The sequence below is a fragment of the Sus scrofa genome, chromosome 1, assembly GCF_054392235.1.
Source record: "Sus scrofa isolate SSC_HxYL_T2T_F1_AM1 chromosome 1, Sscrofa_HxYL_maternal_Yorkshire_Landrace_v2.0, whole genome shotgun sequence".
In the NCBI taxonomy this organism is placed as follows: domain Eukaryota; kingdom Metazoa; phylum Chordata; class Mammalia; order Artiodactyla; family Suidae; genus Sus; species Sus scrofa.
Genome location: NC_139383.1, coordinates 230,535,197 through 230,561,108, shown reverse-complemented (window position 1 = coordinate 230,561,108; position 25,912 = coordinate 230,535,197). Strand labels below are relative to the sequence as shown.

The 25,912-nt window shown below is 40.6% G+C and overlaps 1 protein-coding gene across 14 annotated transcripts in view; it reads left to right on the top strand.

Moving 5' to 3' along the window:
* SMARCA2 (SWI/SNF related, matrix associated, actin dependent regulator of chromatin, subfamily a, member 2) overlaps window positions 1-25,912 on the top strand; it is a 191,115-nt gene that overhangs the window by 93,998 nt on the left and 71,205 nt on the right. For all 14 annotated transcript variants that reach the window (XM_021064340.2, XM_021064291.2, XM_084986871.1 and 11 more), the window contains 4 exons: window positions 4,537-4,700; window positions 11,487-11,714; window positions 15,783-15,860; window positions 20,987-21,205. In XM_021064340.2, coding sequence (XP_020919999.2) covers window positions 4,537-4,700; window positions 11,487-11,714; window positions 15,783-15,860; window positions 20,987-21,205 — 689 coding nt within the window. The remainder of the gene's footprint in view (window positions 1-4,536; window positions 4,701-11,486; window positions 11,715-15,782; window positions 15,861-20,986; window positions 21,206-25,912) is intronic.

The following is a 25,912-nucleotide window of genomic DNA, read 5'->3' as shown; positions in this document are numbered from 1 at the left end:
TGGGATGCCAGGCAAAGCACTTCATGTGCATTATTTAACTTTTTCAGCAAACAATCTATTATTATCCCATTTTACTAAGTTATAACTATTAGCCCCATTTAAAGATGAGAAAACAGAGGTTTAGAGAGATAACTTGCCAAAGGTTGTACTTGAAGCAAATGACAAAACCAGGTTCTGAGATCTCTTTGATTGCAAATTAGTTTAGAATCAGTTTTAGGAGATCCAGCGAGGTTTATTCCATTGCTGAAAATGCAGCCTACTTTCCTAGAGACAGCGTTTTAAGAATGATTTTGAACTTAGATTTTTTAATTGATTCATTGAAAATGGCCAGGCCATTTCAAGAGAATGTGCCACTCACTGATCCTGCCATTGAAGGCCTTACTATTAGGCTGGAGGAAACAAGTAAGCACATTCCATTAGGTGTTCCAGGTGGCATCGAGAAGGCTGTATGGGCTTCTACCCAAAAGAAACGGTAGCCACTTGTTTTGGGGTTAGAGGGAACTCATGGGCATCAGTTAATGTACACCTGAATAAGTTAGTACACACACTTCCAAATGTACTACCTTCCAACCACACCTCTTAACCCAGTTATTAGAATGACTTCAGATTTTCTTTTTTTCTTTTTTTTCTTTTTCTTTTTTTGGCCATGCTCATGGCACAAGGAAGTTCCTAAACCAGGGATTGAACCTGCATCACAGCAGCAACCTGAACTGCTGTAGTGAAAATGCCGAATCCTTAACCCACTGGACCATAGGAGAACTCGTGACTTCAGATTTTCATTGCCAAATTGGATGTCCCAGATTTTTGACCTTTGGGGGGGGGGAATTTGATGAGAGCTAAGTATATTTTTTTTCTGCAAAGAGTATGGTTGCATGAGTAGATTTAACCGCTATTCCATTATAGTCTTTGTTTTCACTGGAAATGATTTTTGAGTGAGAGCAAGTGTTGAGGTTCCATCCCAGAAGACATTTTCCAAAAGCAGCTAAAACTAAGTTAAAATGAGTAATCATGAAAGCCTGGCAGTGTGTTCCTTCTGGCAAATTCTGCAATTTTCAACACAATTGTCCTTATTATTAATTGTATTCTTGGTTAGGTTCTACATCAAAGTCTAAAAGAACGTGGACCTGACACACTTTAACTCCTGTGCCACCTGTGAACAGCATTTATTTGCCTGGGGATAAACCCTGACACAGTGCTTTGAATCTGCCTGAGCAACATCCCGAAGATTGCTGATGATCAGCAAAGATCATGGCTTGAGAAACCTTAGACTAGTGGAAATAGTAATCCAGCAAATTCTGAATTGTGTTTTTTTTTTTTTTTTTTTTTTTTTTTTTTTTTTTTTTTTTGGTCTTTTTTGCTATTTCTTGGGCCGCTCCCGCGGCATATGGAGGTTCCCAGGCTAGGGGTTGAATTGGAGCTGTAGCCACCGGCCTACACCAGAGGCACAGCAACGCAGGATCCGAGCTGCGTCTGCAACCTACACCACAGCTCACGGCAATGCTGGATCGTTAACCCACTGAGCAAGGGCAGGGACCGAACCCGCAACCTCATGGTTCCTAGTCGGATTCGTTAACCACTGCGCCACGACGGGAACTCCTGAATTGTGTTTTAAGAAATTTTACAGCTTTTAGAGTTTCTGCTGTGGTGCAACGAGATCACTGCCATCTTGGGAGCGCTGGGATACTGGTTCGACCCTAGCCTGCCACAGTGGGTTAAGGATCCCGCATTGTCACAGCTACAGCTTAGGTCGCAACTGCAGCTCAGATCTGATCCCTGGTCTGGAAACTCCATGTGCTGTGGGGCGGCCAAAAAAGGAAAAATTAAATTAAGCCATTCAGAAAAAAAGAGAGAAATGTCATAGCTTTGCATGAAAAGTAATTCAGTCGTATTTTCCCCTGGCTTTATCATGTGCCAAATTCCAAACTACGTATACACTTTAAATATATACAAGGTATCTGGTCAATCTGTTTGCTTGAGGGATCTAGCATAGTCCCTAAAAACTCTTCAACCAAATAATTTTGCAATTGGTTTCGTATTTCAGTGCTTTCTTTTGCATTTAGGGTTATTTCATCCCAAGTCAGCATATCCACGAATTAGTTTTATTCATATGTTAATACATGTGATTGTCAACTGATTTTTTTTCAGATCAGTGGATCGCAAGTGAACTTCTATCCTCATAGTATAAAGATGCATAGTTTTTGTACCCTGATGTCAGAAAAAAGATGCAACTGGTCCCTCATCCCTTGGTATCCAAGCGGGGATTGTTCCAGAACCCGCACAAATACCAGAGTCCACAGATCTTCAAGTCCCTGATATATAATGGTTCAGTATTTGCATATAACCTGTGCACATCCTCCTGTATACTTTAAATCATCCCCAGATTACTTATGATACCTAAGATTACTTATGGTACCTAATACGATGTAAATACTGTGTGAGTAGTTGCTGGTGCTCAGCAAATTCAAACTATGCCTTTTGAAACTTTCTGGAATTTGTTGTTGTTGTTCCAAATACTTCTTTTTTATTATTTCTTTCTTTTTATAGCCGCACCTGCGGCATATGGAAGCTCCCTGGCTAGGGGTTGAATTGGAGCTTCAGCTGCCGGCCTACACCACAGCCATGGCAATGTGGGATCTGAACAGGATCCTTAACCCACTCAGCGAGGCCAGAGTTTGAACCTACACCTTCGCAGAGACTGTGCCAGGTTCTTAACCCACTTAGCCACAGCAGGAATGCCTATTCCAGATACTTCTGATTTACTATTGGCTGCATCCCTGGATGTGTAACCCATGGGTGCAAAGGGCTGGCTGCACCATTATCTCTAGGAACTCCTTCTTCTTCATTTTAGAGGCTTTTTTGGTGGTGGGAGGGTATTTGTTTCTGTGGCTTTTCCTTCAGTTTACTGGCCCTGGACCATGTGGTGTAGCCAAAAGTTTTCATGATAGAACAGAACATGTTTTCTGTTAGTATCGTGAACATCGATTTCACCATGATCTCACCAAGCCGATTCCGAAAATCACAGATAAAAGGACACCACGTGTTTGAAACCTCACTCCACAAAACACATTTTGTGTCCCTCCTCAAAAATCTAAATTCTTACAGTTCATCCTTGCAGGATTTGACCGGGTTGCTAAACTTGAAATCTGCTTTGCAAAGTAAAATGAGCTCTGAAAAACGTGACTTCGTTGAATGAGGAGAACTCCCCATGCCCCTGGCTTCTAATCCCTATTGGCAGAATTCTGAAATTTTCTTTTTCCCTCCTCTGGAGGGTACTTAACTATTTTTATTAATATGAAAAACAGATTCCCCCCCCATATTTGGGAACTTGAACCTCTGCAGTAACTTGATTCCATTAGCTGTAGTCACTTAAATGTTTTAATCCTTTGAAATAAATGGCTGGTGTATTTTCATCCTTAAAAAAAAGAACACTATGTAGAAATAATATTTGTATAGCGGGCAATTGGGGACTATCATGTAACATGCATATAGATTTCCCAACAGCCTGAGGTCTTTTTCAAAAGTGTGATGCTACACTTTGCTAGTGAAGTATATATATTCACATGAAACATTGTAGGGCTTTTCGTTTCTTTTCTTTTCTTTTTTCTTTTCTTTTCTACAATGCAGTTAATGAAATGACCAGGTAAATACATTACAAATATACATAGTGTGTGAATGAGGGGCTGTTTAAGATGCAAGGCCTTTGTGCCCTAAAAGCGAGCACCATTCTCTGGGATTTGGTGCTCTCTGCTTATTCACTTTTGTGGAGTCTCATCAGCCTCCATGGCTTACCCACTGCCAGGTGTATTACTTGCTGCTGTGTTTGGTTTTAGTTTATATCCTTTGAACTCAACAGTGAAGAATGTCAACATGAGAAACCAACAGACAGATTGCTTTTTTTTTTTTTTTTAAATAATTTTGGCTTCAAGTCATGCTAACAAGGATAAAAATATTCCATTCCCATTGTATGTTTTTTACCAGCCAGATCATGCTCAGTAGCCATCTGAATGGTAAAATACAGGAGAAATCGATTTCCTTTTGTTTCCATTCTCTTGGCATAATCAAGTCCCCACTCCAAAGCCTATTAGCAAAGTAGCTTTAAGCCATTATAATAATCCTTATAGACACGTGTGTGTGTTTAAAATTATTTAGTGTTTTCAAGGATAAAAATAAGTCCAGAAAATGTTTTCATCAAGGTTTAGGTTAGCACAAGAATGTTGTAGGATTTATAAAGTTTCATGGGTGCCCAGTCAGAATGTTGAAACTGCAACATTTTGGAGCAATGAGTAGTAGGCAAAGCATTCCTTTGTGATTTGAGCAAAGTTCCTTACTATCCCTCTCTCTTTTTTTTTTTTTTTTTTAATTTTCAATTTTGTCATTGCAAGATATTCAGGGTTCCTTTCAAAAGTGCAGAAACCTTAGGGGATTTCCTCACCATTACTGAGAGTCTCTTTCTCAAGAAAGCTAGCCTTTTTGTCTAGATTTGGGCCTTTTTCAGACAGGAGTTAATTGGCAAATTTATTTTTCCTATCCCCTCAGGCACCACCAAATCTGAAGATCGTGCTGCTCTGCTGAAGAAATTCAATGAACCCGGGTCCCAGTATTTCATCTTCTTGCTGAGCACGAGAGCTGGAGGCCTGGGCCTAAACCTCCAGGCAGCTGATACTGTGGTCATCTTTGACAGCGACTGGAATCCTCACCAGGTCTGCATATTTCTGACTTGGGTGCCCAGGAGAGAAACTGGAGGATGAGCAGTTCCCTCATACACCTTCAGGGGGCAGAGCACCTTTCTAAACAAGTAGATCATTTCTCCAAAGGGAAAATAGCCCTGCACATTATATGGCTGTTTCCTTATTTCCCTTGGATCATAGATATTAAGATGTCTTACACATGCCTTTGGTGTGCTTTTGAGGAGCTCGAATTTAGGGGACAAAACTCATGTTTCTGCTTAGTTTTAAACCTCTCATACCCCATCTCCTGGGATTGCCACTGAGCAAAGTACATGGGGTTAAGGATAAATCAGAAATGTTCCAAGAAAAAAAGGAAAAACATCCAGTGTTTATTGGACCCTCCTTCTGTGCCAGCCTCTTTATGGTCATAGCTTCAAGTTTTCACAACAACTCTGTGAGGTTGTTATTATTACTACTTGTATCTTTACAGTCAGGGAAAATGAGTCCCAGAAAGCTTTAAGTAACTTCCTCAAGGCCAAACAGTTTGTATATGTTAGTCTTTTATTCTGTATGTTTTGTTTAAAATCATCAAAAAAATAAATTCTATAGAGTGTCTAGTACTACATTGTCTTAGGCAGTTAAGTTTAGAGTTTATCCTTTGAAAGGAGGACTTTGATGGCTAAGAAAAAAACCAAACAAAATAGGTCCCCTGTGGCACAGATTTCCTAAATTAATCTGGGGGTTGTGCACCTGCCTGTAAGATATTGGGTGGAGTGACAGACGTGAGAATTTGATTCACATTGGAACAAAGGTGGATTCAAAAGCAGAAAAAGAACTATAGCTGTCACACAGGAAGGTGAATTCTATGTCAGCCTACCCTGGGCTCTCTCTGTGTCTTGGTTTCCTTACTAAGTTGTGAAGATTGGATGGAAAAGACCTAGGGAAGTTGTTCTTGGCAGCACATGGGGTTCAGAGGTGCATTAGAATTATGAGGGAGCTTTTAAAGAAAACACTCATGCCTGCTTCGCCTTCCCTACCACTCCACCCTTAACTTTGTAGGGTTTTCTATGTATAGTCTGTGTAGACGTCTCCGTCTACACAGCTCAAGCTCCCAGCAGATTCACACACAGGTGTTCTCCCACAGCTGAGGAGCACTGATTTGAAGAGTAAAGCAGTGGTTCCCAACCTTTGGGTAGCCACCAGTCATTCTCTCTAAGTGAAGACATTAAAGTCAAGTTCCTCTTGAAATGTTCTGACCTTGGAAAGGGTTGTAAGTGACCAGCAAAAAGTATATATATTTATCCTATGTTGCATCCCAGAGCACAGGTAGAATTCATAATCCTATAAGAGACCTGCAGTTTTCCTTTTGCCTTGGCGATTCAGTGTCTATTCCACAGACATTATTGAGGGGCTGTTATGTCACAGGCACTGAGCTAGGCTGGTTATTTAAGGGGAGGGCTGTGTGATTTCCCTGCTCCCAGCACTCTCAGATTAGCCTCCCTGCTGCCGCCTAAATCTTCACTGAGAAACAATAACCTGAATACTGGTGAATGGAGAGTTCACTAGGTTCTATCTTTCAAAGTAAACATTTCTGTGGTGTCTCAGTTGTCCACCTTCATTTGCACAGCACTAGTGCTAAGAGCCCAAGGACATCACTGTTCCTAGAAATGCTAGTTTACCACGAGAAAGGATGCTGGGACATCTTTGCATCTCTCTCTGCCCTCCTCTCTCTTTCTCTTCACACACACACACACACACACACACACACACACACACACACACACACTTTTATGACCAGTGGCTAAAAGTGGGACTCCAGAGTCCAAGTAAATTACATCCATAACCAACAGTTCACTTTTAACTACATGTGGACTAAAGTAACAGTTCACTTTTAAGTGTATGTGAACTAAAACTTAGGCAACAAAACACAGAACCCATTTGCTCAGGTCTCATTTACCACAGATTCCTCACATGGGGCCATATATTTCTGCAATGATTCACTTCTATCTGATTTGGTCTGTTAGACTAACCAGATTTTTCACACCTGTCACTTAAACATGGCCATTTGTTTGGGCAAGTTTTTTTTTCTTCTAAAAATCAATGATCTTAGAATGACATAGGAAAGGAGTTCCTGTGGTGGCGCAGTGGAATCAAATCCGACTGGTAACCATGAGGTTGTGGGTTTGATCCCTGTCTTGCTCAGTGGGTTAAGGATCTGGTGTTGCTGTGAGCTGTGGTGTAGGTCTCAGACGCAGCTCAGATCCTGTGTTGCTGAGGCTGTGGCATAGGCCAGGAGCTGTAGCTCTGATTTGACCTCTAGCCTAGAAACCTCCATATGCCATGGATACGGCCCTAAAAAGCCAAAAAAAAAAAAACAAAAAACAAAACAAAACAAAAAAACAAAAAACAAACAAAAAAAAAGATACAGGATGAACACTGGTTGTTCATTTAAAAGGTAGGAGGACTAACTTTTGTTAAGTGACAAATTCTTCCAGATACCTGTGAGGCACTTTGCCTACCTCAAATCCTCAAAGTATTTCATACATAAGGAAACCTGGCAATATATTTTTATATATATTTTTATTCGAGTAGTTGATTCACAATGTTATGCAATTTCTGCTGTATAGCAAAGTTGTAACTCAGTATATATATATGTATATATATATATATATGCATTGTTTCTCATACTATCTTCCATCATGTTCTATCCCAAGAGACTAGATATAGTTCCCTGAGCTGTACAGTAGGACCTCATTGCTTATCCATTCTAAGTGTAATAGTTTGTATCTACCAACCCCAAACTCCCCATCCATCCCACTCCCTTCTCCCTCCTGGCAACCACAAGTCTGTTCTCTATGTCTGTGGATCTGTTTTTATTCTCTAGATAGGATCAATTGTACCATATTTCAGACTCCACTTATAAGTGATATCCTGTGATATTTGTCTTTCTCTTTCTGACTTACTTCACTTAGCATGAGAATCTCTAGTTGAATCCATGTTGCTACAAATGACACTCTTTCATTCTTTTATGGCTGAGTAGTGTTCCATTATGTATATGTACCACATCTTCTAATCTACTCCCCTGTCGATGGACCTTTAGCTTGTTTCCATGCCTTGGCTATTGTAAATATTGCTGCTATGATTATACGGTTGCATGTATCTTTTTGAATTGTAGTTTTGTCTGGATATATGCCCAGGAGTCAGATTGCTGGATCATAGAGTAGTTCTGTGTTGAGTTTGCTGAGGAACCGCCATACTGTTTTCCAAGTAGTTGTACCAGTTTGCATTCCCACCAATGGTTTAGGATGGTTCCCTTTTCTTCACACCCTCTCCAGCATTTGTTATTTGTAGACTTATTAATGATGGCCATTCTGACTTGTGTGAGATGGTACTTCATTGTAGTTTTGATTTGCATTTCTCTAATAATTAGTGATGTTGAGCATTTTTTCATGTGCCTGCTGGCCGTCTCTATGTCTTGTTTGGAGAAATATCTGATTAAGTCTTCTGCCGTTTTTCGATTGGGTTGTTTGTTTTTGTTGTTGTTGAGTTGTATGAGTTGTTTGTATATTTTGGAGATTAAGCCCTTTTTGGTTGCATTGTTTGCAACTATTTTATCCCATTCCATAAGTTGCCTTTTCTTTAATTTGTTTTTTGTTTGTTTTTGGTTTCCTTTGCTGTGCAAAAGCTTGTAAGTTAGATTAGGTCCCATTTTGGAAACCCATCAGTATTAACTGGCCCAGAAGCACAGCCAAGATTCAGTCTGGCTGGGTTTGGGTTTGAATCCTGGCTTGGGGCTCTTTCTACCTTGTAGTCTTGCATAAATGTTGTCTGGCCCCCAAAATGAGAGCTGTAGAGTTCTTTTTATCATGTTGGTTTCAGCATGCATTGAAAAAATTTTTTACCTGTAATTATTCTTTATCATGTTCAGTCAAAATTAAGCCACATTGTTGAAATAGGGGGTTTATTTGACATGGGTGGACACACTGAAGATACAGATCTTAAAGTTGCTAATTGAAGGCCAGCCTCAACGTCGAAGATAGAACATATGAATGTGGAATTGGCCTTGAAACCCCTCAGGGTTATCAGAACTCTCTTTTCCAAACTGTTAGGAGAAACATGGGTTAATACTTTTATGTATTTTGTTCATTTTAACCCATTGCGATGGAGTTGTGTTGTTATTACAGAATCCTCAACCCTATATTTACCTTCGAGGCCCTTTTCTCAGGCTCTGTTCTTATCTTTAGATATAATCACATCTAAACCAGTGTGATGAGGTTTCAGACCACTAAGACCGTGGACATGCTGCATAATCCATTCAGCAATTACAGCCCTTATTTCTTTGTCATAATATCTCCCCCAATATTTGGCTTAGGGGCCCACTGGCTTATCTTGCATAAACTTCTTCAGGCTAGAAATAGTAAATTTTGCTATTTTCTAAATAGATAGATCATCTTAGATATACAAAAAAAAAAAAAAAACAACAAAACCCAGAAACAAAAACATAACAACAACAACAAAAAAAAACCACCTTACCACCACCACCAAAACAAAACAAAACACTAATGGCAGCAAGTACCCAAGGGTTCAGGAACTTGTTACCTTGTTTGTAGATGGTGCGTGTCCTCTGCTTCCTCACCCATCCCATTCTGCTGCCACAGTACTGTGGTATATTGTGGCTTATCAGCATCTTCTGGAACAGGGGTCGGAAACTCCGACCCAGGGTTGAGTCTGGCCTGACATCTGAGTTTGTACCACTTGGCAAGCGAAGAACTGTTCTCACATTTTAAAGTATAAAATGTAACATGGAAAAAGAAAGAAAAATGAATATTAGCCTTTTGATGAGAACAGTTGCCCAGTGTTTTTATTCTAAGCCCAGACAGCCTGGAATATTTACCATTGTGCCTATTTTGGGGATGGTGTATGACCCCTGTCTAGGGCGTCTAGGAAATAAGCAAGAGGCTGATATAGAACTTCCCAGCTTGGCTGCTGCTCAGCCATTCTGGTGAAGCTGTGTGGGGAGAGATGACTGAACTCAGAGCTCAAAGTTTCGTTTCCCCTGCCCCTTTGGATTTGAATGATCCATCTCACTTTCTTGTCTTTGGAAAATAACCTAACTTGAATGAGTCCCAACTGCATTCATGGTTTAGCCCTCCCATATTTATAGTCACTTATTCAAATATCTTCTGAGGAAAAATGTTTTCCCAATTAGTCATTTAATTGAAAGGTCCCTGTTGCAAAGACAGGTATCCAGGAAAGACTTTGGCCTGTTGTGTCCTTGTGCTGCATGGTGACCAGAAAGCTCCTCTGGTCAAGGTGATGGGCTTGCATTTGTGGGGTATCAGCTGTATGCAAATAGGCTGCCAGGGATGCAGGATACCCTAGAAATGTATATGGGTCTAATGGGGGACACATGGAAACGACTGATTAGTACTAGCCTGGAGACCATGACATGGCCCAGGAAGAATGAAACACATCAAGAAGTTTTTATTGCATAGCCTTCAAATTAGGTAACTTTGCTTCATAGCTTTATGAAAGTTCTTATTTAAGGATTTCACTAAAACCATTTTTAACATTATAACAATAATATATGTTCAAAGCAGAAAAAAAAAACACACCACATGAAAGTAAAAGGAAGAGAATTTAATAACACCTATAATCTTATTACCTGAAGATATAAATATTATTGGCTTCTTGGCATTTGTCCTTCCTGCCTTTTCTTGGTAGAGATAAATATAGACATGTATAATCATAATGTATGTACTCATACATAATTTGTGGTTTTCATTTATTATAGCTTTGTGTCATTAAGTGTCTACAATATAATTTTAATGTACTATGTTTGTACATACATACTGTAGAAAACTGTGATTTATTTAACCAGTTTGTTACTGTTGAATTTTTACTTAATTCTCCCTTTAAGAAAACCATTATAGGAGTTCCTGCTGTGGCACAGTGGGTTAGAATCCAACTGCAGTGGCTTGGGTTGTTGTGGACGCATGGGTTCAATCCCCAGCCGGGCTCAGTGGATTAAGGGATAGAGCATTGTTGCAGGTTGTAGCTGTGGCTCAGATTCAAACCCTGGCCTGGGAAGTTTCATAAAAATTTTAAAAATATTCTAAGTAATATGTAATGCTGAGAGGTGCATCCTTATTGTAAATCTTTGTACATATCCATGATTATTCCTTTAGGATACATTTCCAGAAGTGAAATTTCTGAATTAGGGGCCATGCCCAATTTTAATACTTTTGATACACAGTGACAAATTTCTGTCCCCTAAAAGTGGTTTACTACTTGATCGGCAATGCTTTTCATTCCCTAAAGTAAAGATTGAGTCTTTCATGGAAGTAAATCCTATGAATTTGCTACAGTAGCAATCACTATATGTGCAGTGTGTGTATATATTTATAATGTGTGTGTATAATTCAGTGATTTCTGATGAATTAAAAATCATCTTTAACACCTTCCAATTTAAGGTTAGCTAAAGGTTAGTTATAGCTAATATCAAAATCATAATTCTGACATCAAATTTACTTTATTTTTAGTTAGGGACTAATTCTGATGCTGAACCTAGGGGCATATAAAAACATCTTGAGACCTGGATTTCAAAACCTGGAATGTATTTCAGTTGGCTTGGCTAATTTGAGCGTCACCTCACTCAACTAGGAATGACCTTGAAACTTTCCAAGGAGGGTAGCCTGTATATTTTCAAAATATAGGTGGATTGAATAACGCTTCCATAGTTCCCTCTTGGGTGGGCGATGTGTAGGTCCGGTTAATCCAGGTGCAGAGGCACTCAAGTGTTATCTTTCTCTCCAACAGGACCTGCAAGCACAGGACCGTGCTCACCGCATTGGCCAGCAGAACGAGGTCCGCGTACTGAGACTCTGTACCGTGAACAGCGTGGAGGAAAAGATTCTCGCAGCCGCCAAGTACAAGCTGAATGTGGATCAGAAAGTGATCCAGGCGGGCATGTTTGATCAAAAGTCTTCAAGCCATGAGCGGAGGGCATTCCTGCAGGCCATACTGGAGCATGAAGAGGAAAATGAGGTATCAAAGAAAGCCAAGCCTATGTAATCAGTGACCTTGTGTCTCGAAAGGATTAAGAACCTTTTTGTTCTCTAAAGAATTTCCGGGGCTGGCGTTAATTAAAATGAATAAATTAATTGCTATCTTATACCCCAAACACAGAAAGCCTGAGAAAGTTATCCAAAGGACCATCTTAAAAGCACTTACTTGCTAGAGAAACCTGAAGGCTTGGCCAGCAAGGCCAAGCCTTCCTTTATTCCCCTCCTCTCCCCGCCCCAGGTGCAACCCATCTTTGATTGTACTGAGTGCTGCCCCCTGTAGGGGAGATGTAGAACTGCGAAGAGGCCACTAGGAGGGACAAAATTGCTAGATGAGACAAGAGAACACTGGAAGGGTCCCTCCTTGCCTTTTCTTTCTCCATCTTCCAGAGCCCTCTTGCCAAAATAGCACTCTTGCCTTTTGATCCGGGATCACAGCACTTTAATATGTTTGAGAATAAGCCCTCACAGCTTGTCTTTAGCTCTTTGAGTCATACTTTTACTGGAAAAGAATGACCTTAACCTCCACTCCAAATTCTCCTGTAAGAGCTGACCAAAGGCTGAGAAAATTACTGGCTAAAAAAATAATCTCTTTTTACTTGCCAACATTGTTCAAAGAATGCACTGATTATGTTTCTTTTAGGGGATCTTTGGGTGGTTGTATTTTTTTAGCTTGCCAAGCTTAGTAACTCTGTACTAAATTTTTATCCCCAAATGGATTTGAAATAGATGAAAAGACATATATAATTATGTAATCTCAAAAACTGTACAGAATACCAGCACCAATCCTTATAAAATTGGCTCGGGATGGACAAATTTGGTTTGGTGTGCCCCTGTTTGTAAATGAAAACACGAGTTTATCTTATATATTCATGTGGAATACTATTTTCACTGCGTACATTGTATATACAATTGACCCTTAAACAATACAGTTTGAACTGTGTGGATCCACTTATAGGCAGGTGTTTTTCTCTAGTTAACAGCTCTACGCAGGTCTGAAGTTGGTTCAATCCAAGGATGCAGAGAAACTGTGAAAATGGAGAGCCAACTATAAAATAACATGGATTAACCCCAGGATGGTTAAGGGTCAACTGTAGTTTGATTTTTGCCTTTAGTGGGGTGTTTTTGAACAAACCAAATTCTTTTAAAAGTCTCATGTACTTTCTTTTTCTGAAATAAGTCTATGGTGAAGTAGTTGTTGATATTTAAAGGAATCCTGAAATAATTTTTCTTTTTTGCAAATTGAAGAGCCCTTTTCTGTTATGCCTCCTAACTTGTCAGTCTTATGTATTTGGCTGTCTATTAGATTTCATTAAGATGATGGAAATGCATCTGTATGTACATTCATCCATTCACACATATTTTAAAAATTTTGATCTCAGGTAATTCACCATGTCTGATTCTGAAAATTGAATACTTGATTCAGATTTGATTCTTTTTTTTTTTTTTTTTTTTTTTTGTCTGTTTGTCTTTTCTAGGGCCGCACCCATGGCATATGGAAGTTCCTAGGCTAGGGATCCAATTTGAGCTGTAGCCACTGGCCTATGCCACAGCCACAGCAACGTGGAATCCGAGTTGCATCTGTGACCTACACCACAGCTCACGGCATGCCAGATCCTTAACCCACTGAGCCAGGCCAGGGATCAAACCCCCAACCTCATGGTTCCTAGTTGGATTCATTAACCACTGAGCTATGATGGGAACTCCCAGATTTGATTCTTTACATTGAATATTTGGTACAAACTTAAATTAGATTGATTGTCAGGTGATTTTTTTGGTTAGCGTTTGCACATTTGGAAATTTAAAAAATAAAGTAGTAGGGTGAGTGCTACATATTGTCACAAAGCAGCTGTGGGCAGAGCTGTTACTCAGCCCCGAGTCTCCATGACATGTTTCCTTGTTCTATTTTGGGCAGGCCTGTGAAATACTACTTCACCTGGTTTAGATGGAATGTAGGATTTCCTGGAGCCTTCGCACCTTCCTAGGTTTCAGAAATATGTTGAGCTCACCCAGTCCTGAGGGCCCTTGCTGTCCTAAGCATCCAAGGGACATTTAGTCCAAAAGACAATTGGTTCACACCAAAAGGTCCCTGACATTTGGGCCTGTCCAAAACCACATGTCACGGATCAAATATGCTCATGAACATTTTGGATAGGGCCAGATTTCAAGAACCTTTTGGCATGAATCCTATGTCTTATGGACATTTTGGACAGGACCAAATGCCCGAGGGCCACCAGGTGGGGCTGCAGTGGAATCTGGTGCCAGTTGCTTCTGGCTATGAGCAGCCTTGCTAAGGCTCCCCACTTCTTCCAGGCCATCAGTGCGTCAGACAAACATAACCAGTTTCTGAATGGCACATGTCCTGAAGCGAAGATGTTTAGGGACACTGATAGTCTGCAGTCAGGGGCTCTGGTCCTAAAACTCTGAGGCAGCCATCACTGCAGTTGATGGACCGTGGAGCACTAGGGCACAAAGAACCCAGGCAGGTGACTACTTTCTTGACAGCCAGTTTGTCTTCTGTGAAGGCTAGAACACTGTGGGCAGGCTTCCCACCTGTTTAAAAGAGAAATGTCCAAACCCCCCCCCCCCCCGCCCCATTGTAGAGGTGATGAGAGGATAACGTAGTCCTAGGAAGAAGGTAGGCAAAGCAGGACCTCTTTTACCAGAGAATTGACCCGATTCTTTGTATCTTGAAATCTTAGTACACTCCTGGCTAGTCTTTATCATTGTCTTTGTCAGATGAAATGGAATCATATACTTGGACAAACTGCCTTCCATCTAGAGATGAACTAGCATGGAGCATTTTTAACAAGTAATGATTATCTTGAGCCGTTGGTTTTTACTCTGTTGAGTTCCATTCATTTCTGACACCAGGTGTAAGACCTTATCTGGGAACCGACAGAGTCATCTCATTTGAGCTGTTAGTACACTCACACGCTTTCTAGAACAAATTGTCTTGTTTTGAAAGTAGGATTTGGGAAGTTGGATGTTTGAAGTTCTGGGTTTTCCTCTCCTCTCTTTGCTGATGCACTGAAACTCCCCCGTTTGATTTTTGACATGCTCGACATATGACAAAAATAATTTTGGACGGTAAGTTCTGTAGTATCTGCCCAATTTTTAGAATCTTTTTTAAGTGTGAAAATCATAGCATAACATTCCTAAAAAAAAAATTGAGAACTGTTGGCTTCTAAGGAATTTTCAAAGATTTAATATGCCTTGGTATAATATAAAATGAAAATGTGAGGCCTTATGTAATTTTTTTCTTTACATCATTTAAATTATTTTCATTAAGTAGAATTTTATGGGGGCTTGTTAATTGATACCTTTTGAGTTGTCAGGTGCACAGCTGTAATATGAGCATAATAGTGCGACTGAAATACTCTAATTTAATATATTTAAAAAGCTATATATTTGACACACAACATATGCATATGGATGTGTGTGTATTAATGTATGTATAGATAGATATGTGTATACATATCTATGTACACACACACACATATGTATGAATGATTTTTTATGGTCTTTCTCTGGGCATAGTCACTAAGTTTCATATAATTATATTCTTTGTAAGGCTTTGAAAATAAGCATTTATATTGGTGATAAGGTTAATAGAGTTAAAAGAATTAATGTTAGGTCCTTTCTCATGGGGATTTCCTTACTTAAATCCTCTAGCTTCTCTGTGAAGTAAATGTCACACCCATTTTACAGATGAGGTCATTGAGGCAGGCAGGCAGGGAGACATTAAGTAACTTGTTTTAAAAGTAAGAGAATCAAGATACACCCCCCCCCCACCCCCGACCCCAGGAGAGCCAGTGCACCACAATTTCCTCCCTAAATAGATTTTGCTCTGGGAAGATGCTCTGAATAACTTGCAAAATAATAATGCCAAGTGCTCTACCTAGTGAGCCTTCTGTTTTCTCTCTGGCTTGAGAAATGGGGTTGCTCTGGTCTGGAGGACAGAATCACCTTACTCATTGTTAACTCACCCCAGTGGTCCAGCCTCTGTCCCAAAGCCTGTTAAGTGGTTCTCTTCTGTTCTACACCCCAGGAAGAAGATGAAGTGCCCGACGATGAGACTCTGAACCAAATGATTGCTCGACGAGAGGAGGAATTTGATCTTTTTATGGTAATGTCACTGAAAATCCTGGAAACAAATGCCTGATCCCTCTGTCCCTTTTTCTTTTAAATGCAAGATGTCTGGAGCCTTTGTGCCCAGGCTGAATTTTGTTTGTGAACCCCGGGCCTTTCCTTCAGTTCAGAGACTGGAGACTGGCTGGATTTAGCCTGCAGACATATTTTGTTTGGCCTGTGCCATGTTTTTTAAAATTCAAATCTCTTGCCAACATAAAAAGAATCCTGATTTCTGGCTTCTCTTGAAAATTGAGTGAGGGCAGTGATACCAGGCCTGCATCTCTCTGTGGAAGCCTTTGGCTAGGGCAGGAGTAGCAGCTGTGCCCTCAGGACAGGCCATGTGGTCTTTAGCTTACCACAAACACACCCTCACTTCCAGCTCATGTCTAATCCCCGACCAGCGGCCCTGCTGGCCCTCCGCAGAGTTCATAGCTCTTCCCTAACTGACTCCTGAGGGATCCAAACGAATATGCTCCCTGGGGGTGGGTGTGGACAGCAACTCAAATGACAGGCTCCCACCTCCTCATACTGTTGAAGAGACCCTGCTGAAGTAACCTTCCAGCTGTGCATGAAGGTCTAGCCTTCACTTTAAGATCAAAATTGATTGCATTTCACTGATACAAAGTACTTGTAAAACAGCCTTGACATTTGACAATTTAGCATCCAGGATTTCAACCTTGACATCCCAGGATATGTAGTCAACTGTAATTTGGCTGCAACCCACATTTGATTTATGTGGTACTTGCCACAAGTCTAGTGTGGACAGGAGCACACCCCTTGGCTAGTGAGGGAGGCCCTCAGAAATCACATCTGACTGTGTTCTTAAGACATCTGCTATAGCTATTTTATTTACCTCTGTATCTTCAATGCTCAGAACAGTTTCTGACACGTGGTGGTTGCTTAATAAATATTCATTGAATCAGGGGTGGCATTTGCAAAATTTCAAGCCTTGTGTGGCTGTAAGCGTGGGTCGGGATGTGTAAAGTTGTCAGGTCCCCCCGGTACCTTCAGTCATTTTGATCTTTCTAACATTTAGCCCGATCGTGGAGTAAATAAGTATAAACTGTAACTCTGGTGGTCAAACGCTACAGAACCCACCAATTAGAGGTCCCAAATTGGAAGCTCCCAGGTCTCAAGTGATTTGCATAAGTGAAGCAAGTGGACAGGGGTCAGTGGATAGTGATGAACAGGTGGCGCTTTGTCTAGAGGGGCAGAGCCGCAAGCCTCATGTAGCTGAAATTCCAAACTTTCAAAAGAAGCTAGAAAGTGAGGTTTTTATATTCAGTTTCTGGATTTCAAAATCTTTGCAGCTGAATTCAATTTTTTATTATTATTTAACACTTCAAGCCAAACAAAATACAACTTTGGGCCAAATATCACCCAAGGGGTTTGCAATTTCCACCTTTTTAGCCTAGACAGCCTGAGAAGGGTGCGCAGCTATGTGGAGGCTTACGTTATTTTTGTGATTTGTGTCTTGGGAACAGTGATAGTGTTCACACAATGACTGAAGATAAAAGACGTGTAATTCTTTCTCAGGAAACTTTTAGGTAGCCATGGGAATAACTCCTACCTCGGGCTGTGCGCTATTTGTCTCCCTCCTAAATTAACCATCCTACCCACGTAAGCCATTTGGAAGAGAAATGACAGGAAAAAGACTTTACCAGCATGGTCAACATAAGGAGTTCAAAGAACTTAAATTTCTTCATTCATACTGCCGATCAACACCTTTATAGGTTATTCTCTGTTTGGGGAGATTAGAGATGCACACAGGAAATAGACATCTTTTCTCTCCTTGAGGAACTTATTAAAATGTAGATTACTGGGGAATACCGGGGCAAGAGGCCCTTAGCTTCCCTGCCTGATGGCTGATTGGCAAGAATTCAGCACAGCCAAAGCCTCACATACTCTTGAGACCCTGGAAAGGATCAGCTGTCTGCCACTATACAAATTAGATTAGGCCCAGAGGTGATTGCCATCATCAGCCCCAAAATAAGGAAAAAAGAATACTGCTTTCTTACTTTTGGGCTGGATATTTGCAGACATTGAAAGCTTTGGCAGTGTGTGATGCAGGGAATGGAGTGTCTGGTCAAGGCACAGCCTTCTTTTAATTTGGGAATATCTTATCCTGCAAACAGGCTTGGAACAGGTGGAGGTGGTTAGGGAATCCTTTTCTGTAGGCATTTTGATTTTGTGCGTGTTGTGCTTGTTTCTTAAAGGTTCACTTCTCATTTTGGGGTAAGACAGATTTTTTGGTTTGCTTCGTGTTGGTTTTTAAGATTCTCCTCATCAGCCAGCTGCCTTTGGCCAATTCACTATTCATTAGCACCTCCACCAGGGGGCAGGAAATCAAATTGAATCCTTGCCAATTCCCTCAGATTAAAAACTGTAGTGAGAAACAAGAATGGAATGTAAGCTAGATTTGGAATTCAAATATTTAAACTCTTTCTTTATCCCCTATTATTTTTAAAAAGTTAGTTCTCTGGTAAAATTAATACAAATGTGTTATTTGTTATGACATGAGCCACAGGGTAAGTCTGAAATGTAATATTTGATTTTATATCCTGGACCCTGTAGTTAAATAATGCATTAAGCAGATAGTCTTTTTAAAAGAAAACCTTTCTTTTGAACATTTTTATTTCCTCCTTCTAAAAATGTGGCTTCAGAAAGTTATCTCTTACACTGATTACCTATGAATTTTACCTAAAAAAGATCTTTGACCGGTGAAGATACACATCTGAAATACTTTGTTAACATACAAACGTGAAGCTTTTAGCTGCTCTGTTCAATGAGAAGTTTTAAAAATAGTTGTACTTGTTAGCATAAGGTTATTGGGTCTTAAGACAAACATATGCATGTAATATCTGAATAATAAATCAGGCTTACTTGAATAAGCCTGATTTATTATGTAAACTTCAGATTTTGTACTAGTATTCCGCAAGTAGAAATCTCTGAGAAGAGATATCATCATGAGAACTTTAAGCTTATTAAAAATTGCAATAACCCTTCCTAAAAGAAAAAAAAAACAAGTGCAATTTATTGTATATGTATTAGAAGAGATTTATTTTCTCTATTTTTTTTTATGCATGGCCTAAGTCATTTTACAGGTGTTGGAATAGGAAACGGTAATAATCTAACCCAAAATTGAAATGGCAATCTTCTGTCATCTCTGTGCAGTGCATTAACAAAAAATGGGTTTTCTTCTTAGCTTTCTAATAACTATTAGGAGATGACCTAGAGAAGTCCCTCTTTAGATTGCACTGCAACAAGGCATCCTCTGTGTGCTAATTACGAAGGTTTGCTGGATCCCATTTCTTTTTTTTATTTTTATTTTTATTTTTTTATTTTCCCACTGTAAGCAAGGGGGTCAGGTGGATCCCATTTCTGATACCAGAGCATTAGAAGGCAGGATTAAGAACAGCCTCTTCAGCTAACTATAGCACATGAGAGAACAGAATGGCCACATTTATCTACTAATGGGACTCCACCATGCTCCAAGCCTACCCCAATGTTCAAAATACAATCATTTTCAAAAATGTTTAAGCCTAGTTTAAGGAACTTTGAACTTTAATTTTTAAATAGACTCTAGAGGATTAAGAACAGCCTCTTCAGCTAACTATAGCACATGAGAGAACAGAATGGCCACATTTATCTACCAATGGGACTCCACCATGCTCCAAGCCTACCCCAATGTTCAAAATACAATCATTTTCAAAAATGTTTAAGCTTAGTTTAAGGAACTTTGAACTTTAATTTTTAAATAGACTCTAGAGGTCAAATTTGGACATGAAGAGAAATTTCATTTACATTCATTTACATTTTGTTACCAGTTTTAGCTCTTAAAAAAAATTACATTGACTCCCTGTTTCAGTTATGGTAGAACAGAAGGAAGAAAGGGGAAAAGGTAAATCATTTAATGGTTAATGGTCTATTTGCTTATAGAAACTCTCTAGCTAGTGATATGTATATGTAACTAATATATATAGCGATTCAGTGGAGGCTTTATTTGCTTTTTTTGGCTATGAAATTTTTTAGTTATAGGTTAAAGCCAAGTATGTGGCACTTAATTTATGTACTAGTGCACTGGATTGTTCAAAAAGAAAGCAGGAAGTGGGGAAATAGGCATTTTGAAGGCTATGAAAGGATATGAAGGGAAGTCCTTTCATTTGTATCAGTTGAGGTGAGATTACATTTGAAGTCTGTCTCTCTGTGACATAATATTTTCATAAGAGGTAAGCTTTTTAAAAGCTAAAGAATTGAAGGACATTCCTCTTGCAGAGCCCAGGGTGCACCAAAAATTTAATATGTTCGTGGCCAACCAATAAATCAGTTATGTGCCTCATGTCCAAGTCCAACCAAGGGTGGCTATTTTATAGTGACACTTGGATGGCTGATTTTTTTTTTTTTCCTGGTTGTTTAATTAAAAGCAAGAGCCCTATTGTGTAAAAGGAAATTTTCTCAATGAACTCTCTTTCTCTCTTTTTTTTTTCTTTTTAGGGCTGTACCTGCAGCATATGGAAGTTCCCAGGCTAGGGGTAGAATTGGAGCTGTAGCTGCTGGCCTATGTCACAGTCACAGCAATACTGGGTCCAAGCCATGTCTGAGACCTACACCACAGCTCACAGCAACGCCAGATCTTTAACCCACTGAGCAAGGCCAGGAATGGAACCCACATCCTCATGGATGCTAATTAGGTTCATAACCTGCCAAGCCACAATGGGCACTCCTAAACTCTCTCTTTTATATATGCTTGAAGGTTACCTTTATGCCAGTGTAGCAATGAGTTGTATCACCAGGGCTCATGATTTTAAAATACACCCTCCCCCCTTTGAAATGTTCTTTCTATTACTCAAGGGGAAGCTTTGGCACCCACAAAGACTAAGAAAAGGAATTTTTTAAGGAGTATTTTTTTAATGCATAAATAAATTTCAAAGATGGGTACAAAGGAAGAGATTTTGCCTTTGGGATAAGCTAGGACCAGTCAGCCAGGATACAGAGGCTCCATGGGGGAAGCTGAAAGGGACCCTGCAGCCATGGGAGACTTGTGAAAGTCCCATGTACTACCAAGTCTACACTGTACAGAATCCCCTTTCCCTTTGGTGAAACTTTTGTTTATGCCTCCAGCGCATGGACATGGACCGGCGGAGGGAGGATGCCCGGAATCCGAAACGCAAGCCCCGCTTGATGGAGGAGGATGAGCTGCCTTCCTGGATTATTAAGGATGATGCTGAGGTGGAAAGGCTGACATGTGAAGAAGAGGAGGAGAAAATATTCGGGAGGGGTTCTCGCCAGCGTCGGGATGTGGACTACAGTGACGCCCTCACGGAGAAACAGTGGCTGAGGGTAGGTGTGGCTTGCTTCTTGCTACGTGGAGTGTTGTTGGCTTGGAAAAACTGGGGGCCTGAGGCTGGAATTCTCTGAGGGGGGACCAGTTGCCAAGAAAAGGGGAAAGGAGTGTTGGACACAAATAAAGTCATTCTGCTATTTCAGTGGAGTCATTGTATATTTCAGGTCAAGGCCTTGGAATATAGTGAAGAATTGTTTTTTTTGCAAGAGCAGAATTGGCCATTGATAACACTGGATTACTAGAGCTATGAGACCCACTAATGTTTTTATGACTGATGGCCTGGTCATGCCTCACTGTCTCAGAGTTAGAATCAAAATGTGGAAGGGGACCATAGCGGTCTTTTGAATTGTTCCCCCTCATTGATGGTCTTTTCATCAGAGTTTCGGAAGTCTTGAAGAGAGTGTTCAGGATAGCAGCATCTTCTTACTGCCTTGTTATTTCCTAGTCCCATAGAACATTAGCTCTGGAAGTTGCCTTTGTACTGTCTTGGTTTTGCGGATGAAGCAGTGGAGGCCCAGAAAGTTTAGGTGATTCTGTGGGATCATACACCTGGCCAGAAATAACAGAATCAGTGAGTGCTAATGCATTCTCGGCCTCAGTTTTGGCTTGATTGGATCCATCCATCCCAAACACAGACTAGGGCCTCGGACTTGGGTTGCTGATACTTGGAAATGGTATTCTTTGGGGGGGGGATTGTTTTTGTTTTTCTTCTTTGAAAAATGTCAATTTCTCATTTTGACTGAGGAATGTCATCTCCGACTGTTTAAGCACAGAAATGTCAAGGTGCTCCTTGGAGCCACATGCGTGCATGCCTAGGCCAGTGTGCATTTTCCCTTTGAAGGTTTAGCCATACTTTCCGCTCTTGGAAGCAGACGTAGTACCTAGACAGACAGAACAATCTGGGATATGAATTCCAGGCAGGGCCGGTAAATGCACACTGGAAATAGCAAGCGTGATTGGGTGAAAACCAAACAAAATAGAAGCTGTTTTTGTGAGTTGTTCATTTTACTGAAAGGGAATATAATTCCCAAGCTTCGTAAAACATGGATTTTAGGACCCAGGCTGCAAGTAGGTAGGTGGGTTGAAAGATGATGGGGGAAGGATTTTGAGATTGGATAGCAGAGGCAGACAGGTCTTGGCACCACTTGAGATGTGATTTACTCAGGATGTTGTATGATGAGAGAGACGTGACCTGAATTTCGAAAAGATTGAAGTCTGTGGTGTTCTGCAAAGAAAGAGACTAAGAAAGCAGTGCTCATGTTTATGGTTGAACAATGGCATATGAAATGTAACTTTTGTGTGATGGTTTTACTGTCACATCCAAATCTTCTAGTGGCCTCAGAATATGTTTTACAGATTTCTTTGTTTCACTATTGTGAGGTTGTAGTTGTATAATGAAAATTCATTCTGTAATGGCAAGAATTTTTGTTTAATATTCATTTCTGAGCTCTGGAAAATTCTTTTCCCTTTTTCTGTTATTTAAGCAATAAATTAAGCACCTGGAATATTATTACAGGAAATGAGACAACAAGCTAGACCAATATTTTAAAGTCAGTCTTTATTATATATATATATGTGTGTGTGTGTGTATCCAGACACTACAAACAAAATAATCTTGTTTATTGGGCAAGAAGGTAGCTGAATTTTTCTTTTTTATAATAGCTAGTGGAAAATGCTCTTTAAAAAATAACATTACGAATCTTAGGAAATTTTAAAGTTTAGAATACATCATTTTTTTTCTCCCCTTTATTCAGTTTATATCACTGATGATTAGCATAGTACATAGCACACAGTTGAAACTCAATAAATACTTGTGAATATGAAATGATAACCTTATAAGAGGAAAGTGGAAAGTTACTAATTTACTGGTGATGTGAGGATAGTATTTCTCTTTATAGTGTATCTAGTAAACTTCCTTTTTTTCCTACATGGTGCTTTTACTGGACTCACATCTTTTCATCTATAACATGTGTTTCTAAAAGTGGAAAACTGTTTTGTTTTGCAAAATGACATGGTTAAATTGATGTTCCTCATTTTCACCTTAAGGTGCTTTGCAAAGTTCCAAGTCACCCAGGAAGGCCGAAGCTGTTCTCAGTACAGCTCTGTTGTAATGTATCTTTTTGTAATCCAGTCTCCTGTGTCCATATTTGGTATGTCTGGTAGGAGCTGGTAACCTGCTTTGACCAGGCCATGCAGTTAACGCAGACCACCTCGTGGCCTAAGCCTACAAAATAGGTGCTTACTGTCGTTTGTTCTTTTGCTCACCAGCAGCAGTCCTGTTTAATACCAGCCTATTATGCTTTTTTGATAATCAAATGTTATTCAAGGGGTTCTCATGGGCCTGGATATGCAGAGCTATTCTCCACTGGCTGATGATGGAACACGTTGGGCAAACCCAGCCAACACAGCCTTGAAAGGAAATTTGGCAGGGACCGTTGTGTAAGAAATGCTGTAATGGGGCTAAAATAATTCTTCTTTCTCCTGGCAATGTTGTACAACGCCTGTTGGCAGAGGCATTGAAGATACATAGCATCCCAGAGTTGGAAGGCAGCTGAATGGAGCCGCTCCTCATTGCACACTTAAACCACATTCTCTGCAGCCTCTGTGCCAAGAGGCTGGCCGTCCATCAAGGAGGCACTCTGCCTTTTGTCTGCACAGCCCCTCTAGTGGTCAGCCCCAGCTGTCACTTCTTCCTCCCTTTGATTGGAACAGAACCGTCTTTCCTTGCAGCAGCTCCTCCCTGGTCCTGATCCTATTCCCTGGGGTGAACAGAACAATTTTTTTTTCTGTCTTTAGCATCACCTCCCACTGGATAAAACGAGGACTCACTTGCCATGTAAAATGAACTTTCCTCCCCTCCGATTTTGTTTGGACTTTCTTCATCCTTCAGGGCCCAGCCTAATTACCGCTGCTTCTGTGATGTCAGCACAAGTAAATCCTCATTGCACTTTGTCCTGTGCTCTCATGTTTCTCTGTTCTTTGGTCACAGCACAAAGTTTCCTAGTATTCTTGGTAGTTGCTGATATGCCTGCTTTCCTGACTCATGCATTTGTTGGACCTTGTTAGCATTGAGGACTTCCATGTGCAAATAGTAAGTGCCTATTGATTGCCAAGTTGAAATACATCAGCTTGATGTCTAAGACTTTAGCCTCTGATAATGTTCATTCCTGCAACAGATGGACCTAGGCATGCCCTATTCATGGGTCCATCTAAAAAAGACGTAAAAACTCTTCATTTCTCACATAAAAGTTCAAGATGCCTGTTTCTGGTTAGTTGGGGCAGCTGTTCTCCACATGGCCATTCAGGGATCCTGGCTGGAGACCCTGTCAAGCTCAGTCCTCCCCATCCCAATGGGCTGGAAGGGGAGGAAAACAGCATGGAGGGGTGAGTGCTGAGTGCAAAGGACCAGGCCTGAATGGTTCTTCTACTCACATCCCATTGGCCAAAACTCAGTCATCTGACCACATTAGCTGTCAAGGTAACTGGGCCACGTGGTCTGGCCTTGAGCCCAGGAAGGTAAGCTATTGGTAACAAGATAGCAGTCTCTGTCTCAGAACACTTAGGTTAAATTTAAATGATGTGGCCAGTTTCTCTGAACTTTTTCTTTTTTTATGGTTTCATCACAAACAGGTTTTATTTTATAATCATAGTATGCTAAAAATTCCCGCAGTGTCCTTTAGACAATCTGTTTAGTTGGAAGGTTTTTAAAATTTTTTTGTATTCATGTGATTTTAAATGAGGAGGATCACAGTTTCAAACATGGCTCAGTTGTTTTTTTCAAGGATTTTAAAGTTGTTTTGAAACCCCTGTTTCCATTGAGGAAACCTGCATTTCTTTGGTGTTCACCAGTCTCAGGAGAACTTCGTCTTTTGGAGATTGTCAGTTCAACATGCGTGCATGCTATGGGCTGTTTCTTTCTTCTAGAGGCTCCTGTCCCATCTTCCATCCACAAACGGCATCTGGATAAAGGTAGAAGCTCATGTTTTGTCATGGCATTGGGGCAGGTGCCCTGTCCTGTGGATCTCTGCTAGGCTCAGTTCAGGACTACTGGCATGTCCTGTCCCTAGAGGTCCTGACATGTGGCCGGTCCCACCTTATTCTTTTGGAGCCTCTGATGACATGTTCTGTTGAAGTCTGGGGTCCTGGCCAGAATCTCCAGAGGATGGCTTTTCTGCAGGCTCAGAAAACTCCTCATGAAGACTCCCTGCTTCTCCATTCTTGTAGTGATCTCAGCTCTTTTGTGCTTTTGTTGGGAATCTGCAAACTTATGGCTGACTTCTTCTCAGTATGCTAGAACACACAGGCGAGTCTAGCCTCTTTTCTCAGTCACCACCAGGGGGTTTCAAGCTTGTAGCTTCTCAAATCTGAAGATTGGGCAGAGCGGGGAGCTCTTTAAAACAAGCAATATGAAAATGCCTTACTTTGGCAAATTCTGTGAAAGAATGTGACTGTACAAATACATAGTGAGTTGACCCTCCCAGAGCCTTGGAATGAGCTTGTAAAGTGAGAGTCCTAAAGCTCATGCTTCATACTTTTGTAATAAATATACCTCTGGGCATTTTTTGGGCTTCATTCCTCTTGCTCCCTGCACCCTCCTCCCCACAATTACAGCAGGTTTGGAGCCTGATGGGTGGGTATTCCATTTCAGCTCCAGCTAAGTGTACTGAAGTTCAGTTGCCTGCAGTTAGCACAGACCCCACTAG